General features: G+C 43.6%; 1 protein-coding gene across 1 annotated transcript in view; it reads right to left on the bottom strand.

Moving 5' to 3' along the window:
• LOC145353071 (genetic suppressor element 1-like) overlaps positions 1-2,304 on the bottom strand; it is a 175,127-nt gene extending 172,823 nt beyond the window's left edge. Inside the window, exon 1 of the mRNA XM_080203417.1 lies at positions 2,119-2,304. Within this exon, the coding sequence (XP_080059543.1) occupies positions 2,119-2,155 (37 nt within the window). The 5' untranslated portion in view covers positions 2,156-2,304. The remainder of the gene's footprint in view (positions 1-2,118) is intronic.
• Between the last annotated feature and the right edge of the window lie 23,889 nt (positions 2,305-26,193).

The following is a 26,193-nucleotide window of genomic DNA, read 5'->3' as shown; positions in this document are numbered from 1 at the left end:
GCAGTGCAGTCAGTACAATGTCTGTCTCTCACATTTGAAGTCCTGAGGCAACCTGGAGTTCAAGCTAGTCTGCAACGGCTGCGGGAGAGAGTCATTAGCCTGCCATTGGGTCACCGGACCATGAGATGAAGGGCTGTGCTGCAGGGTGGAACTCACACAGTCGACACACACCCTTACAAGAGCACCTGCTGTCTACCAATCATGCAGCACCAAGAAGAGTTGTCGGCGTAGGTGCCCCTGTCTGAGATCAAGCTGCCCTCCTCCCAAAGGCTACACTTTACAGTGAATCACGTGGGGGGGGGGGCAGGGGGGAGACAATGGGTCACATATGTTATACTTAACAGATTTGGAAATTATACAATCGAATTGTGTTAACCTGCGAAACAAGCACATTGCCATCAGGGTTTAAGAGGTTAATATCTTTTCAGCCACATGCTAAATTTAGTCTACGAAGAGCATGGTAAGTGCATGTGTACTTTTGTGTGTGTTCTTAATTAAGTTACTAAAGCAGAAAGGTCACTCCCCCTGCACAGTAATTCCACAGCGTTTGCTGTCATCTTGTCAGCCCGTCTCATGTATTACTTTAATTAGGAGGATAGATACAGCCTACCCATTTCCCTTAACATCAGGGCTTTACCTTAAATGTCACACTTTCCAGGATTTGTATTCCAGGGCCCTGTACTAATGGAGTTGCACCCTTTGCTCAACCACTCTGACACATGACTAATGTACAGGCTCAAAAGCCATTAGAAGAAAAATGGGAGAAAAGAAAAGGGTTTCTACCTCTTAATTAGGCACAACAGGAAAGTAGTTCATGCTCTGACCCATCACACAATGCAAGCCCTCCTAAATTGCAGTTTTAAATACTGTTGCTGTGGTAACCATATACTATGCTCTACCTATATTAACCAGATTGCACAAAATAAGTGCAATTTCATGCAGCTAAGTCTGCGTGGAAGAACAGTTCTGAGGTACTTTAAAAGGTGGGAACAGATCGGTGAATATATTATCCTCTCACACTGGAGCAGATTGACTTGCTCCGGTGCAGTCACCACCCCAAGGGTCAGTGAATGGTTTGAGTCAGAGGGAAGGTAAATCCTTCCTTGGCGATCTGAGTCCCAATTGTGCAGAAAGCAAGTCAAAAAAGAATGTCCAGTTCAGGTGAGGCCGGGCAGGTTGCTCAGATCATTTCAAAACAGCCCAACTTGAACAGGAAAGGGAAAACGGGAACAAAAATGTATTTTTAAAGCACATTCAACCCGTCTTTATAAGAGGAGTTTTGCACCGTGTCTGTCCGTACCACGTCGGAGATGCAACATCCACACTCTAACAGCAACCCATCCAATTGTAGTCCGGATAAGGGTATGTTCAGATTGATGGAGGGAAAGCTCCCACTTTCCAGGTTACAGATGTACGTAACTCCACATATTTTAAACTGATACACAAATCAACCTTTGACAATCTGGGGGGTGGGGAGGGACTATTTAGGAGAGAAAAAAGGCGAAATGAATGTCAATTGTCCGCCTTTTATCGTCGGTTCCCCCCCCCCATCCCCCCAATATTATTGACGGGAAGAAGTGGGTGAAAGCACCTAACACAGGGCAGGGCTGCAAAGTGAGGCAGTAGTTACAATGCGAGGCGCTATTGCAGACAGAGGAGCGCCTTAGGTTAAGCGCCTGTGCATTTTATCAACACACAGCTGTGAGCACCATAAACACACACAACAGTTAACCAGGCAAACAGGAACCTGGAAAAGAGTGCAAGTTGTTGTGGACGGACGCAGGGATAAAGTGACTCAACATAGAAAAAAAATTCATCCTTCTTTCTACTTGGAATTGCTTTTTCCCTCTTTTCCCCCCCACCCCTCTCGCCGCACTCCCTCTTCCCAAAAAAACCCTCTTCTTCTCCCTCCTCAAGTGTTATCCCCCTATTGTGTACATTGCCTAGTTGTGCCCCTCTTTAAATAAAACTGAGACACAGATGACCAGTCCAACACATCATTATTGCTACCTTCATTTTAAAAGGCTATTTCAATATGATTCTATTCACACACATGTGGCTTAACGTGAATTTTCTTTTTTTTGGAGTCCTGAAATAAGGAACTGAAACTGACATTACCTGGTAAGAAGAAGGTTGGAGATTTCAATCCGAACATGTTCCTCTCTCAGCACATCTTTGTCATGGTGTTAAAGAGAGAGAGAAAAAAAATAACCCTGAGGGAGATCCTTTTCTCTCTGTCTAATTGCAGAGGGTGATGGGGTGGGAGAGAAACTTGATAATTCTGCGAACAAAGCATCCGTGAGGTTTCTTTTCTTCTTTTTGCAAAGGCGAGCGGGGCTCCTGGTTAGCACAGATTCGCTGGCAAGGTACAGAGAAAAGGAAAAGGGGCTGGGTGGGTGGGGGGAACAAGACTGCTGCTGCCCCCTCAAGTCAGCTGGAGGTCCCCGGCACACACACACACAGAACAAACACAAACAAGAAGGAGTCGAATGATGCGACAAAGTCAAGCATGAAGACACATTGGAGGGGCGGGGGGTGGGGGGATCACTGATTGAATGAAGGGATGGTGTGATCCCAGTCAAGGTGGGGGGGGGGTGCTGGTCTCTACTTTCAAACTCTGGGAGACATCAAACTACAAAAGCAGCCCCCCTGCTGGACAAGAACCAGAAGAGAAAACAAATATAGAATGAACCCGCTCTCTCTCTCTCTGCACAACATTTCCCTCTGACTCGCTGCGGGTCAAACTCTTAAACAGCACGGGAGCTGGCTGGGTGTTAAGAGCGCAGCGCTCTATCCTCTCCCTCCCCTTCCCACTCAGTTCAAGTCAGTGAGGTGTGGTTGATCAAGTGAAGGCAGCGACACCTTTTTCTCCGGCTCCAAATAGCAGCCTGCGGTGTACAGATATCCCGCTAGAGTTTCACATTGATCCCACACCGCCCCCCCCCCCCCCCCGCCCCGCCCCGCCCCAGCCCGCTCCTGAGCAGTCTGTGTGCTGTTGGCAGAGTGACAAGTGTGTCGAAGGTGTCAGGGCTCGCCCTTACCCTCTGCAATGTGTGTCTGAGCGCCCAGGGACACACGTACACACACACATATATATACACACACATATATATATAAACATATAAATACACACATATATATGCACACATACACATATGCACACACATGCATACTTATACACACATACATACACACATATAACATATTCACACATATATATTCACTCACACATATATGTTCACACACACATGTGTACACTCATATACATATACACACATACATATACACATCCCCTCCCCTATGCAGCCTCTCCTGCATGAGGACTCCATTGAACCCTCACTGCTTCACCCTTCCCCATAGATTGCCCTTTCTGCCTCGTTTTGCAACTCCCCAGTCCAATGACTGCAGGGTAATTTAGGAAAACACCATCAGGGTCTAACAGTTTTTAAAGAGGAATGTACAATGTCTTCCACCGCACACACTCTCTCTCTCTCTCTTTCCCTTCCTCCCTTTCTCTCGCCTCCAGAGTTTGAGGCTTCACTCAAAAAAAGGTCAGGAAGCAAACCAGCTTGCAGGAGCCCTGAACCAGTGACCCTGTGAAAGTGGAACTCTAAGAGAGCAGGTAATGAAGTGATCCCTTGGAGGCCCCGAGAGACACCGAGTCCTGTACAATCAAAGCACTGTTTGATTTACAACAGGGGAGTCAGCAGACTCCTAGGAAACCGTGAAGGAAACACTGGGCAGATGTCCAGGACTCTAATAACCCTCGGATCCTGCAGTGAAGAAGTCTTCGAGTAAGAAAAACAGTGGCAACCGAAGCGTGACATCCCCCACGATTGTCACAGAGCATGACTTCATCCACAATCCCCACTGAAGGTCGTTTTTGTCTCTGTTTTTTTTAAAAAGAAACTTTATTAAAGGGTTTGCTCTCTCCTGCAGTTTTTCTGTGACTGACCTTCACATACCTCGCAGTATTTGAAATCTAGTAGCACAAGGCTGCTAAATCTGTTTTGATTTATTCCGACAAAACACCCCAAGGGTGAAAGCAGACTTTTTAAAAAATATATAATTTTGAACACATGAAAATGTTCCTTCATTATTAATTCACCTCAATAAGTCGTACAATTAGTTCCAATGTTTCAGATGGAGATTAATGCACATCACACGCCTCAAACGCTTCTGAGTAAAAACAGAAAATGCTGGAAAAACTCCGCAGGTCTGGCAGTATCCGTGGAGATTGAATCAGAGTTAACGTTTCCAGTCATTATTACTTGAGTCACACCGGACTTGAAATATTACCTCCAGGCCGGATCCTCCAACTTCACCCGTGGTTGGGATTCTCCAGTCCCGCTGCTGTGATTGGAGAATTGGCTAAGTGCCAAATTCTCGTTGCCAATGGTAGTGGGGCGTGTGAGACTGAAGAATTCCAGGCTCTGTTTCTCTCCGCAGGTGCTGCCAGACCTGCTGTGTTGGGCTGCACTGCACTGTGGTTAGTACTGTTGTCTCACAGTGCCAGGGACCTGGGTTCAATTCCTGGCTTGGGTCACTGCCTCTGCGGAGTCTGCACATTCTCCCCTTGTCTGTGTGGGTTTCCTCTGGGTGTTCCAGTTTCTTCCCATCTTCCAGATGACATGGGGTTAGGCACATTGGTCATGCTAAATCCTCCCTCAGTGAACACAAACAGGGGCTACAGTGTGGCGACTAAGGGATTTTTACAGCAAGATAATTGTGGTTTATATGTAAACGAACTTGTGGCACTAATAAATAAATAAATTTATCTAGCACTTTCAGTTTTTATTTCAGATTTCCAGCATCTGCAGTATTTTATTTTTATATAAAATTATATAGCAATTTTAGCATAATAAAATATCCCAAAGCATTTCAGAGGAGTGTTATAAAATGAAGTAGGTACCACCATATCAGCTTGTCAAAGAGGGATCATAAAATCATACAGTGCAGAATAAACCTTTTGGCCCATTAAGTCTGCACCAACACATGAGAAACACCTGATTCTAAATCCCATTTACCAGCATTTGGCCCATAGATAGAATAAAAGAATCCAGGTTTTTAGTAGTGCCTTGAAGGAGGAAAGGGAGGTAGAGAGACAGAGAGGGTTAGGAAGGCTTTTCTAAAACTTAGGTCCCGGGCATGTGAAGGTGCAGCCACCAACAGTGGAGTAATTAAAATTGAAGATGTGTTAGAGGACAGAATTAGAGCAGCATAGATACCATGGAGGGCTGTAGGATCATAGAATCCTTACAGCCTAGAAGAAGGCCATCTGGCTCATTGAGCCTGCACCAACAACAATCCCACATAAGCCCTATAACCCCACATATTTACCCCACTAATTCCCCTTACATTCAGGGGGAATTTTAGCATGACCAGCACAGCTTTGGGGTGACCAAGGCTGGAATTGAACCCAAGTCCCTGGTGCTGTGAGGCAGCAGTGCTAACCACTGTGCCATTGTGCTGTGAAGAGATTGCAGAGACAGGTCGTTGCAAGGCCATGAGGGACTGAAAACGAGGATGAGAATTTTAAAAACAAGATGTCGCTTGATCATAAGATGATGTCGGTCAGTGAGCGCAGGAGTGATAGAGGAGCAGACTTGGTATGCGATAAGACACAGGAAGCAGAGTTTTGGATGATCTGAAGTTTGCGGAGAACGGGATGTGGGAGGCCAGTGGGACTGCATTGTAATAGGGAAGTTTAGAGGTACCAAAGGCACGAATGAGGATTTCAGCCATAGACTGATACAGGATGAAGTCAAGCAATGATACAGAGGTGGGAATAAGCATCCTTAGTTAACACATGAATATAAGTTCAGAAGCTTATCTTGGATGGAATGTGACACAAAAGTTGTGAACTGACTGGTGTAATCTCAGAGAATTACCAGAAAGAGGGACAGAGCTAGTCACTAGGAACAGAATTAACAATTTACCAAAATCTCCTGCAATTAACATAAGGCATACGTTTCCTTTTGTCCCTCATAAAAACTGCAGATACTGAAAAATCAAATGCTGAGAAAATTAAACAGCTCAAACCAGACAAAAGACCTACTCCTGAATCAGTACCTTGCGTAATAAAAACAGAAAATGCTGGAAATACTCAGTAGGTCACACAATGGGCAGGATTTTCTGCACCCCCCCCCCCCCCCCCACCCAACCCCCCCCAACCTCCCATGACATGTTTTCCGGCAATGTAGACAACTCATCATTGGATTTGCCAGTCCTACTGACGTCTACAGCATTTGCTCACCCATCCCATGTCAGGGAACCTGCCATGGGTTTGCCTTTGGCGGGACCAGAAGATTCCGCCAGTGGGAAAGGCTGGAAAACTCCATCCAATGTAAGTGGATTTGAGTTTTATTTCAGATTCCCAACACCTTAAGTATTTTGCTTTTGACCTGAATATATTTGCTTTCTGTTGCGTGATTCTTTGTTTTTGTTTCTCAAAGGTAATGATTTAGTTATCAGTATATTTTGGCTACAATTGAGCAAAGGAGCTCGTTTTCTAAATTTTGTTGTAGACCACACAATTTTCTTGGCCAGATCTGGTCACATTAGCTCAATTTAATTGCAGGTCTGCACAACAGTGAGATCAACTATTTACACAACACATGAGAGATGGCCCAAGTAACAGATGTATTATTTGTGAAACAATTTCTTTTATTTGCTTCTGAAAAGATGCAAAGGTCCCTTTTTGCACAGAGCATCCAATGGTGGTAGCTTTTTGGACTGCTCACCATCCCATCCATTGCTGGTGAATTTGAGTTCCCCAGACTGGAAGGAGTCGTCATGTAAGTGACCCCTGTCACTCTGCCCCTCCCTATATTCTGTCCACTTTCTCCACTTCTACCTCTTAGCCATCAAATCTCTCCAATTCCTGATTCCTCCACAATGTGGAAAAGATTGCCAAGTATTTCTCATTTCCCAGAATGTGATAATCCACAATTCCCAGGGGCCCAGACAGTCTCAACATAATGCAGACAAAACTGAGTGCTAAGTGTTTCATTTAGGCATTGTAGTTTGACGTGAAACACTTTATTACGCAGTTTGTAAACATTTCAGAGGAATAAGAACTAAGTAGATTGCTGAAACTTGGACTATGTATCAGAAGCAGCAAAGCAGATTGAACTCTATTCATGTGCGCTACTTGAGAAATATCCTTGGGAACCATCGGCTGCATACAGTCCCCAACACAAAAATACAGGAAAGCAGAAAATGCTGGAAAATCTCAGCAGGTCTTATGGCAACTCTGGAGAGAGAATAGAGCCAACGTTTTGAGTCTGGATGACTCTTACTCGGAAGTTTAGCTTTATTCTCCTCCACAAATGCTTTTATTAAAAAACTTTAAAATAATAAAGTTTATTTATTAGTGTCACAAGCAGGCTTACATTAATGCTGCAATGAAGTTACTGAGAAAATCCCCTAGTCCCCACACTCCGGTGCCTGTTTGGGTACGCTGAGGGAGAATTTAGTATGGCCAGTGCATCTAACCAAAACATCTTCCAGACTGTGGGAGGAAACCAGAACCCTCAGAAGAAACCCACGCAAGTATGTGGAGAATCTGCAGACTCCTGCTGTAATTTTCCAGCATTTTCTAATTTTGTTTCAGATTCCAGCATCTGCAGTATTTTGCTTCTGTTACAGAAGTACTTGAGCTTTGTAACTCAGAAAGTAGTATGGCAATATTCAAGTAGCATCATTTATGGTGGCTAGGCTACATTGCTAAAATGGATGATGTTCATTGACCAAAAGATGCACAGTATGGAGAGCTTGATGGTGTGGGTAAACCTGTAGGGTAGCCAAAACTAAGATGCAAGGATTCATCCAAGTGAAATGATATCTCACTTCATGCCAAATTGATTTCAATAACTGGGAAGAGTCTGCACGTGACCGAAGCACTTGGCACTGAAGATTCCTCACTGGAGCACATCAATTTGAAGAACTACACTTTAAAATTGCCACAGAAAAGCACCATCACACAAAGGAGCCTGTGGTAGTACCCTGTGCATCAGCAATGGCAACCTGTGATGCCCCGACTGCAACCAACAATGCCTTGCTTAAATAGGGCTGTGTTCCCGTTTTGAGACTCACAACAGATAAGCAATGATGTGAATTATTGGCAATGACGTAAAACCAAAGAAGACCTATTTATTAAAACTTTTTTTTACACATTTGTGTGTTATTGAGTCAAAGGGAACCAAATACTCTTGGTGCTTGGGGTTCCAAAATCTTAATCTGGTTCTGACTATCTCGTGACCATGTACTTACCAGTCAGCCTGCCTTGATGCTGAACTCAGCAATTTGCACACAACCTCCTCACAATACAGTTCACCCACAGTTTCCACGATGTCAAATCTCTGTTCAATTATGTTATCATTTCTTTTTCTAAACTAACTGAATGTTCATTGAATAATTATTGAAAATATGACAAATAATATATAATTATGGCTGCGTAGTTTATAAAAATAGATTGCCCACAAATTATGCCTGCATGACTCTTTGAAAGGCTAAGTAATGTGAATAACATGACTTAGTATTTATTTACTGAGCAACAATTATCAAGTCCAAATATATACCTTTCTTTATTTCAGCAATGAAAAAGCAAAAGTACTGGGAGGAAGTAAAAATAAGTAAATCCTCCAGTTATCATAAAATTCAACATTGCTAAATTGTTAGCACTGCTGCCTCACAGCGCTAGTGACCTGGGTTCGATTCCTGGCTTGGGCCACTGTGTGGAGTCCACACGTTCTTCCGTGTCTGTATGGGTTTCCTCTGGGTGCTCCGGTTTCCTCCAACTGAAAGTTGTGCTGGTTAGGTAGATTGACCATGCTAAATTCTCCCCCAGTGTACCCAAACAGGCGCTGGAGTGTGGCGACTAGTGGATTTTCACAGTGACTTCATTGCACTGTTATGTAAGCCTACTTGTGACACTAATAAATAAACTTTAAAACTTTATTGCACACACTAGCAATTGAATGTACATTTTGAAGCAAAAACCTGACTTTTTATTTTAAGTACATCGGTTTTTGTTTATGTTCTTACAAAGAAGTATAAACTTTTTCCTTGCTTAGATCACTGGTATCTTAGCATCCTTCTGTGGAATTGAAATATTGGCATGTGTGTTACTTGTGGAGTTCCATTAATATTGCTAAAAACTCTACATTGTGCATTTATAGCTTGGTTAGTGCAATTTTTCTTAATTTCAGACTACCATTTTCTTATGAAAGTGCCGTTTTCAAAAGTTATAAATAAAAAAAAATTACCTCACTCATACCAGCTTCTATAAAATGTAGACAACAACCTCGGGTGTTTTTTGCAGGAATTTGAGAGATGTAAAAGCTCTACATCAGTATATCCTTCCCCTTCAGTTATGAGGTGCTGATAACTTACATTTCCATAGCGCTTTTCACAATCACCGGGTATCTCAATGTACCTTACTCTTTGAATTGTAGTCACTGCTGTAAACATAGGCAAGATCTTTCCGCTGTTCGTGCCAATGGGATTTTCTGGTCCTGCTGACAGTGTACCCCTGTCACAGGGTTCCTGGCAGTGGAGATGGGTTCAATGGGAAATCCCATTGATGTTGGCAGAATGAAAAGGTCCCATGGCTGGCCAACGGCGGGTCACCTTCCACCACCGAGAAACACACCACTGGGGGCAGGCAGAGAATGCCAACCATAGGAAATGCAGCAGCCAATTGTACCCAGCAAACTCCCGCATGTGATAATGGAAGGATAACCTATTTTTGTGGCATAGGTTGAGGGATAAATATTGGCAGGGGCATTGGGGATAACTCCCCTGCTGTTCTTTGAAATAGCGCTATGAGATTTTTCACCCAAGAAGGCAGTGAGATCTCAGTTTAATCATTCAATTAAAAGTCAGCACCTCCTGACAGTCCACTATTCCAACAATAATGCACGGGAATGTCAGCTTTGATTTTGGCACTGTCAAGCCCTAGAGTGGGACTTGGACCCCATGATCCAAAAACAAGGGTGCTATTAATTGAGCCACAGTTGCAATCAAAACAGCCTGGAGTAGCTTTCTGTAGCAGGGGATACAGAAACCTCTGCTTTTTAAGGACTACTAAAACAAAGTAGATTAGTTTAAAATAAGGACCACAGCATAACTGATATGTACCAAAAGTATCACAATTGCCTCACTTATATATTATACAAAGGTATTATCTGTATAAGCATATATATAATCACTGTTGAGAAAGTATTATAGGTTTAAATTGTATTTTTGTATTTTCTTGTGAGCTTTGGCCCCAACAAGTAATTTACCCCTTGGCATAATGGAAAATAAGTTTAATTAGACAGACAGCATTCTTTTGGAACAATGAAGCATACAGCATATAGCCCATTATCGAGGCAGACCAGACAGCTACAAGCTACCAAGATTTTTGAAATGGAATAGAAATATTCAGCTCCTAGCTGCAATGAATAGATGTATTCAGACTTTAATGCTAAGGGGATTGAAGATCACTCCCTTCTCATTCCCAGGACTGTAAGTGTTAGGGGCGACCTTTGAACCTACTAGATTTGCATAGGTATAGTCACTGGGCAACAGGGGGAAGAATCTCTGGCATCGGTTGACCAATGAATTCCTAATTCTGCTAGAAGGTAGAATATTATTGGCTGAAGTAAATAAAGTATATTACTGTAATTGGACCATTCAGCTTGGATGGGAAGCTGGGCGGGAGGATCAAACCCTCAGAGGTGTATATTTGTTGTACTCGTGATGTAACGTCAGAGAGAAGTTGGAATCCTCTGATTGTCTCTCTCCCAATACATGTTGGTTAAATAAAGAACGTCTTTAACAGATTACTGTCTTTCGCAAGTCTTTATGTTTGCTGTAATTGGCTGATTACAAAACCGCCGCAGAAGAAAACCCCAAGAAAATCCCCTTACATTTTCTCTCTCCGCTGAAAGCAAAATGTCACTGCCTCAGGTTCTATACCACCTTAAAATCAACTTAATCCCACTGATTTTGGGTGTACCAATTTTATAGTCGATTGCTTTTGTATTGGTTTGCTGTGCTATGTTACCCTTGTACTTTCCAACTGAGAGTTTCACATAAAATATGAGTCATTCCAGTAGCCAAGCACATACAAGTCTTTTCACAGCAAACATTCAGAATAAATATTGTACATAATGCATAACATGAAAATGTAGAGTAACGGGAGAAATTTCTGAATGCTAACTGCTCATAATTGTGAATATTAGAACTATGTAATTTGTCTTGCAGGTGTTTACATCACTGTGATGCAGATTGATTAGCAAAATCAGTCAAATAATATAGTTGCCTGGTAAATATTGTCCCAAATATACATGAATTTACAATAATCCCTGCCTTTCCATTTACAATCCTTATCTTTGTATGTGCCTTGCAGTGTCAACTTAGTACATTCACAAGTGTTGTAGCTCATAGCTTTGAGAGATAAGTAAGTACACTTTCCATGATGACTTTCATGTTCGATACATTTCTGTTCCAATACTAAACCATGATCTATGATCAACATAATATGTCTTATCAGCAATTCTGTCATTTGTTGATATTTTTCATAGAAGACATTTGCCCAGAGGGCATTTGATGAAGTGCCACATCAAAGGTTATTGAAAAAAATAAAAGCTCATTTAGTAGGTGGAGCATATTGACATGGATAGAAGATCGACTAAAATTAGTGGAACAGAGGCATAAATGGGCCATTTTCTGGATGGTGAGGTGCAACATGTTAAGTTAAAGTTATTTGTTATTAGTCACAAGTAGGCTTACATTAATGTGGCAATGAAGTTACTGTGAAAATCCTCTACTCGCCATACTCCAGCACCTGTTCGAGTACACTGAGGGAGAATTTAGCATGACCAATGCACTTAACCAGCATGTCTTTTGGACTGTGGAAGGAAAATAGAGCACCCAGAGGAAACCCAAGCAGATACAGGGAGAACATGTAGACTCCCCACAAGCAGTGACCCAAGCCAGGAATCAAACCCTGGCTGCTGAAGCTGTGAGGTAGCAGAGCTAGCCACTGTGCCACAGAGATCAGTGCTGGGCCCTCAACTTTTCATAACTTAGATAAATGACCTGGATGAAGGAACTGAAAATATGGTCGCCAAATTTGTTCATGACATGAAGAAAGGTTGGATAGTAAGATGCGAAGAGGACACAAGGAGGCTACAAAGGGATATCGATAGGTTAAGAGAATGGGCAAAGATCTGACAAATAGAGTATAATGTGGGAAATTGGAAAATTGTCTATTTTTTCCATGGAAAATGAAAAAAGAAGCATATTATCTAAATGGTGAGAGATTGCATTACTCTGAGATGCACAGGGATCCAGGGATCCTAGCATATCAATCACAAAAGGCTAGTATGCAGGTACAACAAGTAATTAGAAAAGGCAAAAGAATGTTACTATTTATTGCAAGGGGAATTGAATATAACAGTGGGGAGGTTATCCCTCAGTTGTACATGGCATCGGTGAGATCACATCTGGAGAATTGCGTATAGTATTTGTCTCCTTATTTAAGGAAGGATGTAAATGCATTAGAAGCAGTTCAGGGGAGGTTTACTAAACTAATACCTGGAATGGGTGGATTGTCTTATGGGGAAATGTTGGGCAGGTTAGGCCTGTGTCCGCTGGAGTTTAGAAGACTAAGAGGCATTGTGATTGAAACATCTAAGATCCTGAGGGGTCTTGACAGGGTCATCTGGAGGGCATGTTTCTTCTGGTGAGAGAAGCTGATACCAGGGTCACTGTTTAAAAATAAGAGGGTCATCCATTTCAGACAGAGACGAGGAGACATTTTTGCTCTCAGATTGTTGTGAATCTTTGGAACTCTTTTCCTCAATAGGTGGTGAAAGTAGGACTGACATTTTAGCTAGATTCTTAGAATCCATAACTTCCCTATAGTACAGAAGGAGGCCATTCGGACCATCGAGCCTGCACCAACCACAAGCCCACGCAGACCCTATTCTGGTAACCACACATATTTACCCTGCTAATCCCCCTGATACTAGGGTCAATTTAGCATGGTCAGTTTACTTAACCTGCACATCTGTGGACTGTGGGGGCAAACCAGAGCACGCGGACACAGGCGGAATGTGCAAATTCCACACAGACAGTGACCCAAGGCCAGAATTGAACCTGGCACTTCCAGGCAGCAGTGCTAACCACTGTGCCAGCATGCCACCCATATTCTTGATAAGCAAGGGCATGAAAAGTAATCAGGGGTGGGCTAGAATGTGAAGTTGAGGTTACAATCAGATCGACCATGATCTTATTGAATGGTGGAGCAGGCCCAAAGAACTGGGTGGCTTATTCCTGCTCCTAATTCATACTGATCATATATAACAGGGTATTATCTCAGGAAAATTACAGTATATTTAGTGGATGGATATTAAAGAAGTAACAGCTTTTTCATCTTAGTCCCTTAAAATTGAGGAAGGTTTGCTTCCGCACTACAAATGAGTTCCTAGGTGACTGAGTCCAAAGTGCAGCCTGCACTCTGTGTCACAGGTGGGGCAGAGGGTTGCTGGAGAAGTAGGCAGGTGAGGTGCTGGGTTGCCACGTGCTCCTTTTGTCATTGACACCTGGCTTCAGCTTGTTCTCAGCGATGAAACCCAAGCTGTTCAGCTCCTTCTACATGCTTTTCCTCCACTTTGATTGATCTGGGCCCGGGATTCCCAGTGTCAGACAGGATGTGGCACTTTCTCAAAGAGGCTTTGGGCGTGCCCTTGAAGCGCTTTCCCTGCCCTCTGGGGCTCGCTTGCCCTGTCGAAGAGCTAAGCAGAGTGCTTGTTTCTGGATTCTCGTGTCAGTGTGTGGATGCTGTGACCAGCCCAATGGAGTTGATCAAATATGGTGAGTGCTTCGATGCCTGGCATGTTGGCCTGAGTGAGAACACTGACATTGGTGTGTCTTTCCTGCCAATGGATCTGCAGAGACAGTGCTGGCGTTACTTCTCCAGGGTTTTGAGGTGCGTGCTGAACATAGTTCATGTCTCTGAGACATAGAGGAGGATGGCTATCACAACTGCTATGTAGACCGTGGGCTAAGTGCCAGATATGAAGTCCTGCTCTTCAAACACTCCCTTCCTCAGGTGACCGAAGCACTGGCACAATGAACGCGGTGTTGATGTCTACCCGTGTTGAAAGTTGGCTCTCAAGTTATAGAAAGTGATCCACGTTGTGCAAGGCCTCATCATGGATTTTAATAACTGCAGGGGGTGTGGGGGTGGGTCACGGGGGGCAATGTCGTGCGGTGAGGGCAGGTTGGTAGAGGACCTTTGTCTTACAAATGTTTAATGTAAGGCCCTTGTGCCTAATGTAAGTCATTAGGTGTTGACGATGGCTTGGAGCTCAACCTTCGAGTGTGCACAGAGGCAAACACCACCTGTCTTCTGTTGGTCAATGACAAAGGGTGGATGTGGCCTGCAGGTGGCAGCGGTCGAACACATTCCTGTCTAGTAGTTTAGCTCCACTCCAATGGGGAGCTTGCTGAGGGTAAGATGGAGCATTACAGCAAAGAAGACTGTGACTAACTTTGGTGCAATGACACAACCTTGGTTCACCCCAGTCCAAGTGTGAATTGGGTCTGTGGTGGATCCAGTGGACTCGATCACGGCTTGCATGTCATTGGTGGAGGAAGTAACAGCAGGGCCGTATAGGAAATCAGGAGATTTCCCAAATTTCCACTTGGGCAGCATATTACAGATACCCTCCTTCCTATGAGAATCCCGAGAATCTCTGGCAGTTTTTGGAGAGTCAGTCTAGCTCTGAGTAACAATGGTGTATACAAGTCAGCATGGCATCAAGGAGACAATGCTCATTTATATACATCAGATGGTAGAGAGGTGATTACGTTTACATAGGATTGGATGTAATTGTGGCACAGTGGTTAGCACTGCTGCTTTACAACACCAGGGACCCAGGTTCGATTCCAGGCTGATGATCTGTGTGGATTTTGCATGTTCTCCCCATGACTGTGTGGGTTTCCTCCCACACTCCAAAGATATGCAGGTTGAGTGGACTGGCCATGCTAAATTGCCGCTTAGTGTCCCAAGATGTGTAGGTTGGATGGATTAGCAATGGGAAACATATGGGCTTACAGAGATAGGACAGAGGCGAGGACTTAGGTAAGACTCTCTGTCAGATGGGCTGAATGGCCTCTTCTGCATTGTAGTGATTCTATGATTAGAGAAATAACCATGCTTGTGTTGGATTTTGTGTTAGCAGTGTGTTAGAACACTGACTGTGTTCATAACTGGCTATGTTTGGGCATCAGAGAAGTGACTGTATTTATATCGGGTTATATTTTAGAGAATAACCATTTCTATACAGTCTTCAATGTTAGACAGATGGCTGTGTATATGCAATGTAGGGGTATTAAGAGAAGTGAAGGCGTGTATAGCAACTGGATGTTAGGAGAATGAAGGTGTTAAGATAGTATTGGAATGTTACAGAGCATGCTGAACCAGATTGTAACCACATTACAATCTGGTTCCATTACGGTCACTTATCTTTATTCTTTGTTTATTACCAAGGCATAAAAACTTTCTATATAACCGTGATTAGCTTACACTCTTTGTGTCGTGTGACACCGATAACTTGTCCCCCTTCATGTTTCACTCCGGTTTTTACAAATCTTTTTGGCCTATTTTATGTGGACGAAAACATTACAACAGATCAGCGGGACTTAAATGGATTGGGGCTTGCTTTAGTCCTGGCAGACATTTAGTCTGCATCACTCAGCGTTTGGACTGTGAATCAAAATAGTTGGGTGACCCAGCAGTGTGCAGAGCGTTGAACTGTGTTCTGTTTTTATCAGATAGACTGGTGTAAGGGCTGTTATGGCCTGGTGAGCTGATTAATTATTCAAGTGTCAGTCAGTAACTTTGCAAGGGCAGGATGTGGCGTTATCAGCCTTGCACTTGGGAGTCTATTCATTCTCTGTGAGCAACGGTCTGTCAGCCATCCACTGAGCCAAAGCCTGCTGCACAGAAAACGTGGAGTGGATTTCTCACCAGATGGCTCCTCCCTCATTAAGTGTTAGTTTTTAACCCAAAGGGGAAAATGCTGGAAAATCTCAGCAGGTCTGGCAGCATCTGTAAGGAGAGAAAAGGAGCTGATGTTTCGAGTCCAGATGGACTGCCAGACCTGCTGAAATTTTCCAACATTGTGCCTTTTGGTTTCAGATTCCAACAACCACTGTAATTTGCTTTTATCAAGTGTTAATTTTTAGTTTTTATTTATTAGTCACAAATAGGCTTACATTAACACTGCCATGAAGTTGCTGTGAAAATCCCCTAGTCGCCACAGTCCAGTGCCTGTTCGGGTACACTGAGGAAAAATTTAGCATGGCCAATGCACCTCTTTTGGACTGTGGGAGGAAACTGGAGCACCCGGAGGAAACCCATGCACACATGGGGAGAATGTGCAGACTTTGCACAGAGAGTGACCCAAGCCAAGAATTGAACCTGGGTCCCTGGCACTGTGAGGCAGCAGTGCTAACCACTGTGCCACCGTGCCACCCGGTGGATTCCATAGCCAACAGACACAGCGAATCTGATTCTACAACATTGAGTTGGTTATAAAAGGACATAGGTTTGCATGCATGTATAAAATTTGCATCTGAAATATCTTTTTAAAGTTTGTTTTCCCCTTTCTCTTCACTTTTATCATAATTTAGATGATTAAGTAAGAAAATTTATTTATTAGTGTCACAAGGAGGCTTACATTAGCGCTACAATGAAGTTATTCTGAAGATTCCTGAGTCGCCCCTCATTCTGGTGCCTGTGCGGGTACACTGAGGGAGAATTTAGCACAGCCAATGTACCTAACCAGCACGTCTTTCGGACTATGGGAGGAAACCTGAGCACCCACAGGAAACCCACGGGGAGAACGTGCAGACTCCACACAGACAGTGACCCAAGACAGGAATTGAACCTAGGTCCCTGGTGCTGGGAGCAGCAGTGCTAACCATTGTGCTGCTACTCTGATAAGGTTTGGTGGTAAAAAATAGACCCTTTATCTGTTAACTTTCTGATTTGGCTCCATCATATCGCGAGGCAGTGTGTAAGGGGTTAAAATCCCATGGATATGTTGAGTATTTCTCAATAGAAGTGTAGCAACTCTGAGACCTGGACAGGCTTATAGGAGGGAGCTTCATTATGTGTGAGTTTCTATATTAAGCACAATGACTAAGGTGTAAATTGGTTAATAGTGCCAGAGCCATTGCATTCAATTAGATCTAGGCTTGTCATTTTCAAGGCCTGACAATCCATTCAATATTTATAATGCAATGTAACTTTCTGTGGAGGGTTGTTTGTTAGATGTAATTATGAGTGATTCATTTGTACATTGCTTTTTGCTACTGGATCACTTAGAATCATAGAATCGCTACAGTGCAGGCAGGTGCCATTTGGCCCATCGAGTCTGCACTAACCACAACCACACCCAGGCACTATTCCTGTAACCCCATGTATTTACCTGGCACTAACACTTAGGGACAATTTAACATGGCCAATCAACCTAACCTGCACATCGTTGGACTGTGGGAGGAAACCCATGCAGACGCAGGGAGAATGTGCAAACTCCACACAGACAGTGACCTGAGGCCGGAATTGAACCCGGGTCCCTGGTGCTGTGAGGCAGCAGTGCTAATCACTGTGCCACCGTGCCACCCATGAACTTCATAGATCTCATTTCTATGAGTCAGCTTGTCTGTGCTATATTACGGTCTGGTACATACTGGGTTAATGTTTGATTTGATTTATTATTGTCAATGTATTGATAAAACAGTGAAAATACAGACAAAGCATACCATACATGGAGAAGAAAAGGAGAGAGTGCAGAGTGTGGAATAAAGTTTTAGAAGCATAGAACAATAGTAAAAGATAGAATTAGAAGGAATTCTGGGCAAAGATTGCAAGAAGTTGCCACACACTGGCCTTATACTGGATTAACAGCCATTAATGTGGGACTGAGTACAGTACTGTTCAGACAGTGAAGTAAGAAGGCACTATTTTTTGCAAAAATGTATTCTATTCATAAAATATCTGAAAGGCACATTGCAAAACATTTCAAGTTGTTGTAACAGGAAAGTGCTGTAATATTTACCTTTTCTCCAAGATCAAGATGGACTCTGAGGCACTTCAGTTCAGTAATGAGAACATTATATATATATATATATTTCAATATTTTGGTTACAGAGAGTACAATCTTGTTCAAACTATGTACATCGGTCACAATGCATTCCGAGGTGCTTCAATAAAATTACACACAGTGAGAATTAAGCACACAGTCCAAGGGGTTTTACCCAGTTACTAGCCCAATGACCTTACACAGTGGCCTTTCCCCATTGCACCTTGGCAGCAGTTGCCCCAAGCTTGAGTGTGTCCCGCAGCACATAGTCCTGGACCATGGAATGTGCCAGTCTGTAACACTTGTTTGAGGGCAGTTCTTTGCACTGAAAGAACAAGTTTCAAACAGACCAAAGAGTGTCTTTCACTGACTTGATGAGCCTCCAACAGCAGTTAATATTTGTCTCAGTGTGCATCCCTGGGAACAGCCTGTAGAGTACAGAGTCTTGCATCACATGGCCGCTCAGAACGAACCTCAAGAAAACCACCTCATCACTCTCCAGACTGTCTTTGCAAAGGCACATTCCACAAGGAGGTGTGTGAACATCTCATTACCCTTGTAGACACTTTGTGTACAGCATGCGGTGGTGCAGAGACTTTGGGTGTGCATGATGGATCTTGAGGGGAAGGCTTTTCTCACTACCAGCCAATCTAGGTCTTGGTGCTTGTTTGAAATTTCTGGTAATGAACCATTCTGCCAAAAGACTTTAGTAGTTTGTTCAGGGAACAATTCAACAGGATCCACCATCTCATTTTATCTCTGATCCAAGTGCTGTATCATTTAAAATAAGTTTCCTCTGATTAGTGTGTAACATTCTATGTACTGATTACTGCTTTAAGCGGTTAAAAATGCTAAACATCTGGTTTATTACCATCCACAAATCTCTTTCAGTTTCGCTTTTAGTAATTTCAAATTCAGATGTTCAATTTGATTTATTATTGATGCATTAGTGTACAGTGAAAAGTATTGTTTGTTGCGTTCTGTACAGAACAAAGCATACTGTTCATAGAGGAGGAAAGGAGAGGGTGCAGAATGTAATGTTACAGTCATAGCTAGGATGTAAAGAAAGATATTTTTGCTTGTTTTCTTCTGAGTGTATACTTTACATTTATACACTTAATTTCTTCTCCCACTGTCCTATCCACATGCTTGTTTTTTTTACCAGTTTAGTTTAGCGGTGATTCAAAACCACTTGGATTCAATTACTCAGGCTTGAGTCCAAATTTGATCATTTTGCACCGAGCTTATAAATCCTACTTATTAATGTAAATTAGAAATAGCAGGGGTGGCAATAGCTACCTGCCCCCTGCCCCTCCCTCCCACTCCTCAGCATTTAATTTCAGCCTGACATCAATAGTGTTAAAAACTACAAAACGGCTTTCTGCTCTTTAGCCAGTTTCATATCCATTTCTGCATTTATTTATGTCTGTAAAGCAGTAATCCCAGAGGGCTATGATTGAGGCTTTTCTCCAGAGACTGGGAACCGGGCACTGACCCCACATTGGTGACCCCCCAGATTCTGTGTCCCTTCCCACCCCTTCACTGCATCCCCCACCTCTGTTTTGCTGTCAGTTCCTGTGTTCCCTCACTCCATGCCTGTCCTCCCCCCGCCCCAGCCCCAAGTCCTCTCTCTTTCTCTCTCTCCAAACAGGGAGTAAGATGGAGGGACAGACAGTGAGAGGCTGGACAAATTTACTGTCAAAATTTCAGTAAAATGAATGAAAATGGCTCCCGGGCTTTGACATGTGTTTCAAGATGGCGCTGGGGTGTGGCAGCACGGTGGCACAGTGGTTAGCACTGCTGCTTCACAGCGCCAGGGATCTGCATTCAATTCTGGCTTCGAGTGATTATCTGTGTGGGGTTTGCTCATTCCCCCTGCGTCTGTGTGGATTTCCTCCCATACTCTAAAGATGTGCAGGTTAGGTGTTGGCCATACTAAATTGCCCCGTAGTATCAGGGAAATTAGCAGGGTAAATCCAAGGGTTACGGGGATAGAGTCCAGGTGGGATTGTCATCGGTGCAGGCTCGATGGTCCGAATGGCCTCCTTAGCGTCATAGAGGTTTACAGCATGGAAACAGGCCCTTCAGCCCAACGTGGCCATGCTGCCCTTTTTTCAAACCCCTAAACTAATCCCATATCCCTCTTTACCCTGTAACTATCTATAGAGAAAGGCATCAGTGAATTAGATGTGTTTTTTCTATAATGATTTCATGGTCATCAGTGGACTCTTAATCCCAGATATTTTTTATTGATTCAAATTCTACCATGTGCCATGGTGGGATTTGAACCCAGGTCCTCAGGACCCTTAGCTGAGTTTCTGGATTGATAGTCTAGCGATAATATCACTCGGCCATTGCCTCCTTCTGCACTGTAGGGGTTCTATGATTTTTCTATGATTCTCTGCAAGCTATGCATGGTATGATTTGCTGTATCTCCATACATGTGACAATAATAAATCAAATCAAATTTTTGCTCAAATCCAAGGTACTTGGAATTCAGGCAGTTGCCTTTCATGCAGAACTTTGCCAAGCGCCGTTGCAAAATTCAGTTTCACTGGGTCATCGAGCATCCTCTTTGGAGTTGCTATTTCCTCAAAAAAAACTAAGGAAGTTAGTCAAGCAGTACATTCTCAGGAATCCACGTTGACTGCCGTTTACTGGGTTGCTATCACAGAGCTAATCCTTCAGTTTCTTCCGGCTAACTAATTCTGATCTTTTACGAGCTATTCCAAGACTGCCCAGGCTATTTATAACCTTCCGATCACCATGTTAGCCAACTTCCAATCCAACAGAATCTCCACAGCCGTCGTTAAGTCCCTTATAATGACCATCAGCATCTCATATATTTCAATCCCAATCCCTTTTATTACATGAGGATAAATACAAACTATCCTGAGGATTTAATATTTATCCTGTCATGATGTATTTAGATTGAGTGAAGAAATCTTTTTTTTCTTGCTCTTTATCTGCTTGAACAGAAGTCGTAATTTTAACTTCTTCCAGACAGGCTAAACTCTCTCCATGTACTCAGTCTTGGAATCATAGAGTTTTACAATGCAGAAGGAGGCCATTCAGCCCATCGAACCTGCACTGACCACAATCCCACCCAAGCCCTACCCTCACAGTCCCATGCATTTACCCTAACCTGTCCTGACACTAACAGGCAATTTAGCTGGGCCAATCCTCCTAACCTACACACATCTTTGGGCTGTGGGAGGAAACCTGAGCACCCGGAGGAAACCCATGCAGACACAGGGAGAATGCGCAAACTCCACACAGACAATGACCTGAGCTGGGATTCGAAATTGGGTCCCTGGTGCTGTGAGGCAGCAGTGCTAACCACTGTGCCGCCCCTCTTGTGTTATATACATTTACAGCAACAACTATATTCATTTCACTGACAGTGCCATCTTATTAGTGTGCACATAATTGCTAATTTTCTGCTTGGAGAAAGCTCAGATTCCACACTACAGTGGAAAAGAGCGCAGTGTTTATTTTTTAAATGTACTTGCTTATCGATTTCATAGGATCTTAAAACCAACTAGCCATCTTCTAACGGATGAGTCCCATTGTGGACAGATCCAGAAAAATCTCAGATTACTGAAACTTAATTTTCTGAATTTTGCTTGGAACAAAATCTGGTTTACAAGTGAGAATGTGGGTTCAGACACTATTTTCTTCCTTGCGTTAGAAGCCATTCCGGGAGAGTTCTTATGACATTACAGACAGTGTTAAAAGCTGACCTTTTATTTTCTGAGGTCCTGTGTTTTGAAATGCAGCTCAAAAATGCAGTCGTAACACAGAGGCTTTGCTAATATTTTCTACAGATGCAGCCCCCGGTTGACTTTAGATATAATATCGCGCCATTCAACTCCACCGCAGTTTAGCCAGAGGGACTGGCAGTTTGCCACAGGCTGCTTTCAATGGAGGATTTTATTAGCTTTGTCTCCAGCTCATTACAAATAATCAGGGCGGACATCTGGTTCACTTAAAAACAAAGTAGGCGCAAAAGAGAAAAAAAAACTTTTATTTCAGATCACAAGTAAATAGAATTATTACAATCAGAAATAGGAAATAAATCTCCAGCGCTTTAATAGGCTAATGTTTAAGTACTGCAGATCCGTGTACACACTCTGCACTGATGAGAAATATGCAGCTGGGAAGTCAAATTAGCTTGGATTTATCAAGCTCCAATAGCAACAGTATGTGATGAAATCTGTTGTTACAAGGCCAAGGACCATGAAAAAGTAGCTATTAATAGTCTTAGGGTTCATTTCCTCTCTCGTTTTCACAATGCTGTTCCCAGTTTTCCTCAATTCCCTACTTTTCTGAGTTGGCATTTGATGTGATTGCACTTGGAAGGGTTTCAGAGGAGATTCACCAGGATGCTGCCTGGAATGGAACATTTAAGTTATGAAGAGAGGTTGGCTAGGCTTGGGTTGCATTCGCTGGAGCAGAGAAGATGCAAAGTGACCTGATCGGGTGTACAAGATTATGGGGGCGATTCTTCCATCCCGCTGCCCTGCTTTTGTAGCACGGTGGACCAGGAGAATCGAGCAGAGACCGTTTCGCATGATCTCTGCTGGGCGCCATGACCTTCATGCATCTCCCAGTGCCAGATTTCCAGCATCATCAATTCCCTGTCAGAAATCGGCCTAATGTATTCAAAGGCTCATTTTAAGAAAATTTAAATATCATTAGCAGACCCGGGACCCTGGGCCCGCTAGTCTCTGCCCCCCCAGCTGCCAGGAGTATTTCATTCTAGTGGGGTTTACATTAGCTCCACATTTGTGAGGAGATGGAGGCCAGCCCCTGCTGGAGTAAATGGGGGCAATCGAGGCCCCCCAAAGGTTCAGGCACTGAGCTAGGGTGCCCTGGGCATTGCCACTTTGGCAATGCCAATCTAGCCCCTCGCACTGCTGCTTGAGGGCATCTTGTCACTGCCCACCGGACATCGGATATTGCCAAGGGACTGGAGTCTAATGTGGGCAGGACCTCTGGAGCAATATTGGTGGATGTTGGGGTGGGGGGGGGGGTCCCACTGCCACTCTGCATTTGGGCTGAGTGACAGGGGGAGAGAAGCCAGTGAACGGGGCTGGCTATCGCTGTGGGGGCGGGGCAGCCTGCTGCGAGGGGGATGCTGTGACTGCAGGGGTGGTGGGATCGGACAGCACTGCTGGTGGGAGGGGGAATCGGGGTGGGGGGAGATCAGAGCTGTCGGCAGGGAGGAGTTTGAGGCAGACAGGAGGGGAGGGTGTCGGAGCTGGGGCTGAGGCAAGGTCTGGGCTGGACACGTATGTGGGGGGGGGGGCGCAATGATTGGGCTGTGGTGGTGGGGGGGGGGTTCAAATGGCTGATGAGTTAGGGGTTTCAGGGCTGACCAGCGATCAGGCTAGCCAGCAATTGGGTGGCTGGCAGACAAGGGATGCTGCGTATGCGCCGATCTCGGACAGATCGCTATGCTGCCAGCCTCTCCAGCAGGAATAGACCCCACCCACTGATTTCTGGAGTAATTCATGCTGAGGCACTCTGCAGTGCACAGAGTGTGGGAGATTCATCTTGAAATTCCCGATGAAAAAAACAGCACAATTTACTCCAGTTTTTACGTGAATTCAAGTTTTTTGGGGAGAATCACTGCCTATGAGGGCATGGACAGAGTGGATAAGGAACAACTTAGCTGAAGGGTCAGTCACGACATAGAGTCATGAACATAAGGACATAAGAACATAAGAAATAGGAGCAGGAGTAGGCCATCTAGCCCTTCGAGCCTGCCCCGCCATTCAATAAGATCATGGCTGATCTGAAGTGGATCAGTTCCACTTTCCCGCTTTCTCCCCATAACCCTTAATTCCCTTGTCTATCAGAAATCTAGCTACCCGTGACTTAAATATATTCAGCAAGGTGGCCTCCAACACTTCAACGGGCAGAGAATTCCAGAGATTCACCACCCTTTGAGTGAAGAAGTTCCTCCTCAACTCTGATCTAAACTGCACCCCCCTTATCTTGAGGCTGTGCCCTCTAGTCCTGCTATCCTTTCGAAGTGGGAAGAATCTCTCCACCTCTACCCTATCTATCCCCTTCATTATCTTATATGTCTCTATAAGATGGTGAGGGGCAAGAGGTTTAGGGGGATATGAGGGAAAAGTTTTTTACCCAGAGTGTGGTGACGGTCTGGAATGAACTGCCTGGGAAAGTTGTCACCGACTTTGGGTACAAAGAACACTTAAACTGCGGTTAGCTTGGACACAAACAACACTTAGACCCAAAGTACTCTATTTCCAAGTTTTAATAATTTGTACACAAGTGAGAACACGGGTGCTCTGTTGATTCATACAGAAAATTTAGCAGTTATAGTTAATTACAGCAAATGAGAAATGAGCATTTTTTCTAATTCTTCATTGGCATATATATCCACCAATCATAGCTTAGCCTTTTGCCCTTTCTTATCCAATAGAAAACAAATCCTTCATTTGCATAATATGTCCCCATATCTTGCTATTTGATAATCACCATGGTAACTTGTTCTTTGTTTTCATCCTGTTGTCCTAGTCTGGAATGCAGTGTTTATGGAACAAGGTTTTAGATATACTCGCTTATCCTGAGTACGTAAACCTTACTGAAGGCCTGACTGAAGGCCCCTTTTGGCTAATAACCATTCTCCATGACTTGGCAGTTTTTTTTTAACGATTATGAAACTTCAATTTTCACAATGGTTTATAACCTAACTTCCACAGGGTGGTAGAGGCGGGTTGCCTCACATCCTTTAAAAAGTACCTGGATGGGCACTTGATCTATCATAACATTCAGGACTATGGGCTAAGTGCCGGCAGAAGGGATTAGGTGGGAGTTCAGGTGTTTCTAATGCAGTGGCGTGAACTCGATGGGCCTGTATGATTCTGCACTGTATGATTTTATGATTCTATATTTTCATTTTCACTTTGTTCTTCAAGAACTGAAACATCCACATGAAAATAAAAGTTAAGTAAATAAAACAACACAGCTTCTATATTTTCATATTTCTTGTTTCGTAGGGTGAACAAAATGAATTGACTATTAATTTGATCACAGTTCAGTGTGAACAACCATCAAAATAGACGTTTCCAATTTGTGTTCAATTGAAATACAAGTTTGTAAACGGAACTTACCAACAGAAAGAAGCTGCAATTATATAACACCTCAGAAAATCCTCAGGGGATCCCAAGTATTTTACAGCCAATGAATTACAATGTGCAGTCACTAGTACTAAATAAAGCACCAGCCAATTTGCATTTACTAAGTTCCCACAAACAGTAAGTGCGATGAATGCTCAGTCAATCTGCTTCTCGGTGTATTATTCTGGCGCTAGATTTACTTTAGCATCTTTGACATTTACCTGAATGCGAGACCATCATTTTTGGTTGAAAGACAAGCAGGCTCATCTCTCGGAAACCCACACTTGCCTGTCGAACCGTGCAGCAAACAGGTCTATAGGTCAACTACAATCTCATCAAGCAGACCGGAGGAGTGCTTAAAACATCAATCCTGCTGTCAGGACAGCTCTGCGTCTCTCTCTCTCTCTTTCCCAGTACAACTCACAGAGTAAATCCTGCATCAGGGTGGTTTGCTGCCTGATGTATAACTTTGTTGTGTAGCGGGAGCAACACAGAACATGGCATTTTAGCCTGTAGGCACTGAGGGTGGTGAAGAAGCTGGAGGGTAACAGCAGCTGGCAGTGGGAACTCTCCTTCACTATTCGATGATAGCTCCCTGGCAATTACACTGAGCAGTTGTTAGTGCGTGGAAAACCTCTAATTTGAAAGATCAACCTTTGTGTCTCTGTCTACTAGAACCTCATCCATTCCCTGCAAAGTCCTTTCCACTTGCATCTACTACCGTTTGTGTGTGTTGAGTGAACCACTTTGTGTAGATGCCTCAGCTCATTGTCCAGATTGCTTGGGTGGCATTTTTTGTGCTGATGCTTGAGATTTATTATTGTCACATGTATTGGAATACAATGAAAAGTATTGTTTCTTGCACGCTACACAGACAAAACATACTGTTCATA

Source organism: Carcharhinus amblyrhynchos, chromosome 2, assembly GCF_965287045.1.
Source record: "Carcharhinus amblyrhynchos chromosome 2, sCarAmb.v2.hapA, whole genome shotgun sequence".
Classification (NCBI taxonomy): Eukaryota; Metazoa; Chordata; class Chondrichthyes; order Carcharhiniformes; family Carcharhinidae; genus Carcharhinus; species Carcharhinus amblyrhynchos.
This window is presented reverse-complemented; position numbering and strand designations above follow the sequence as displayed.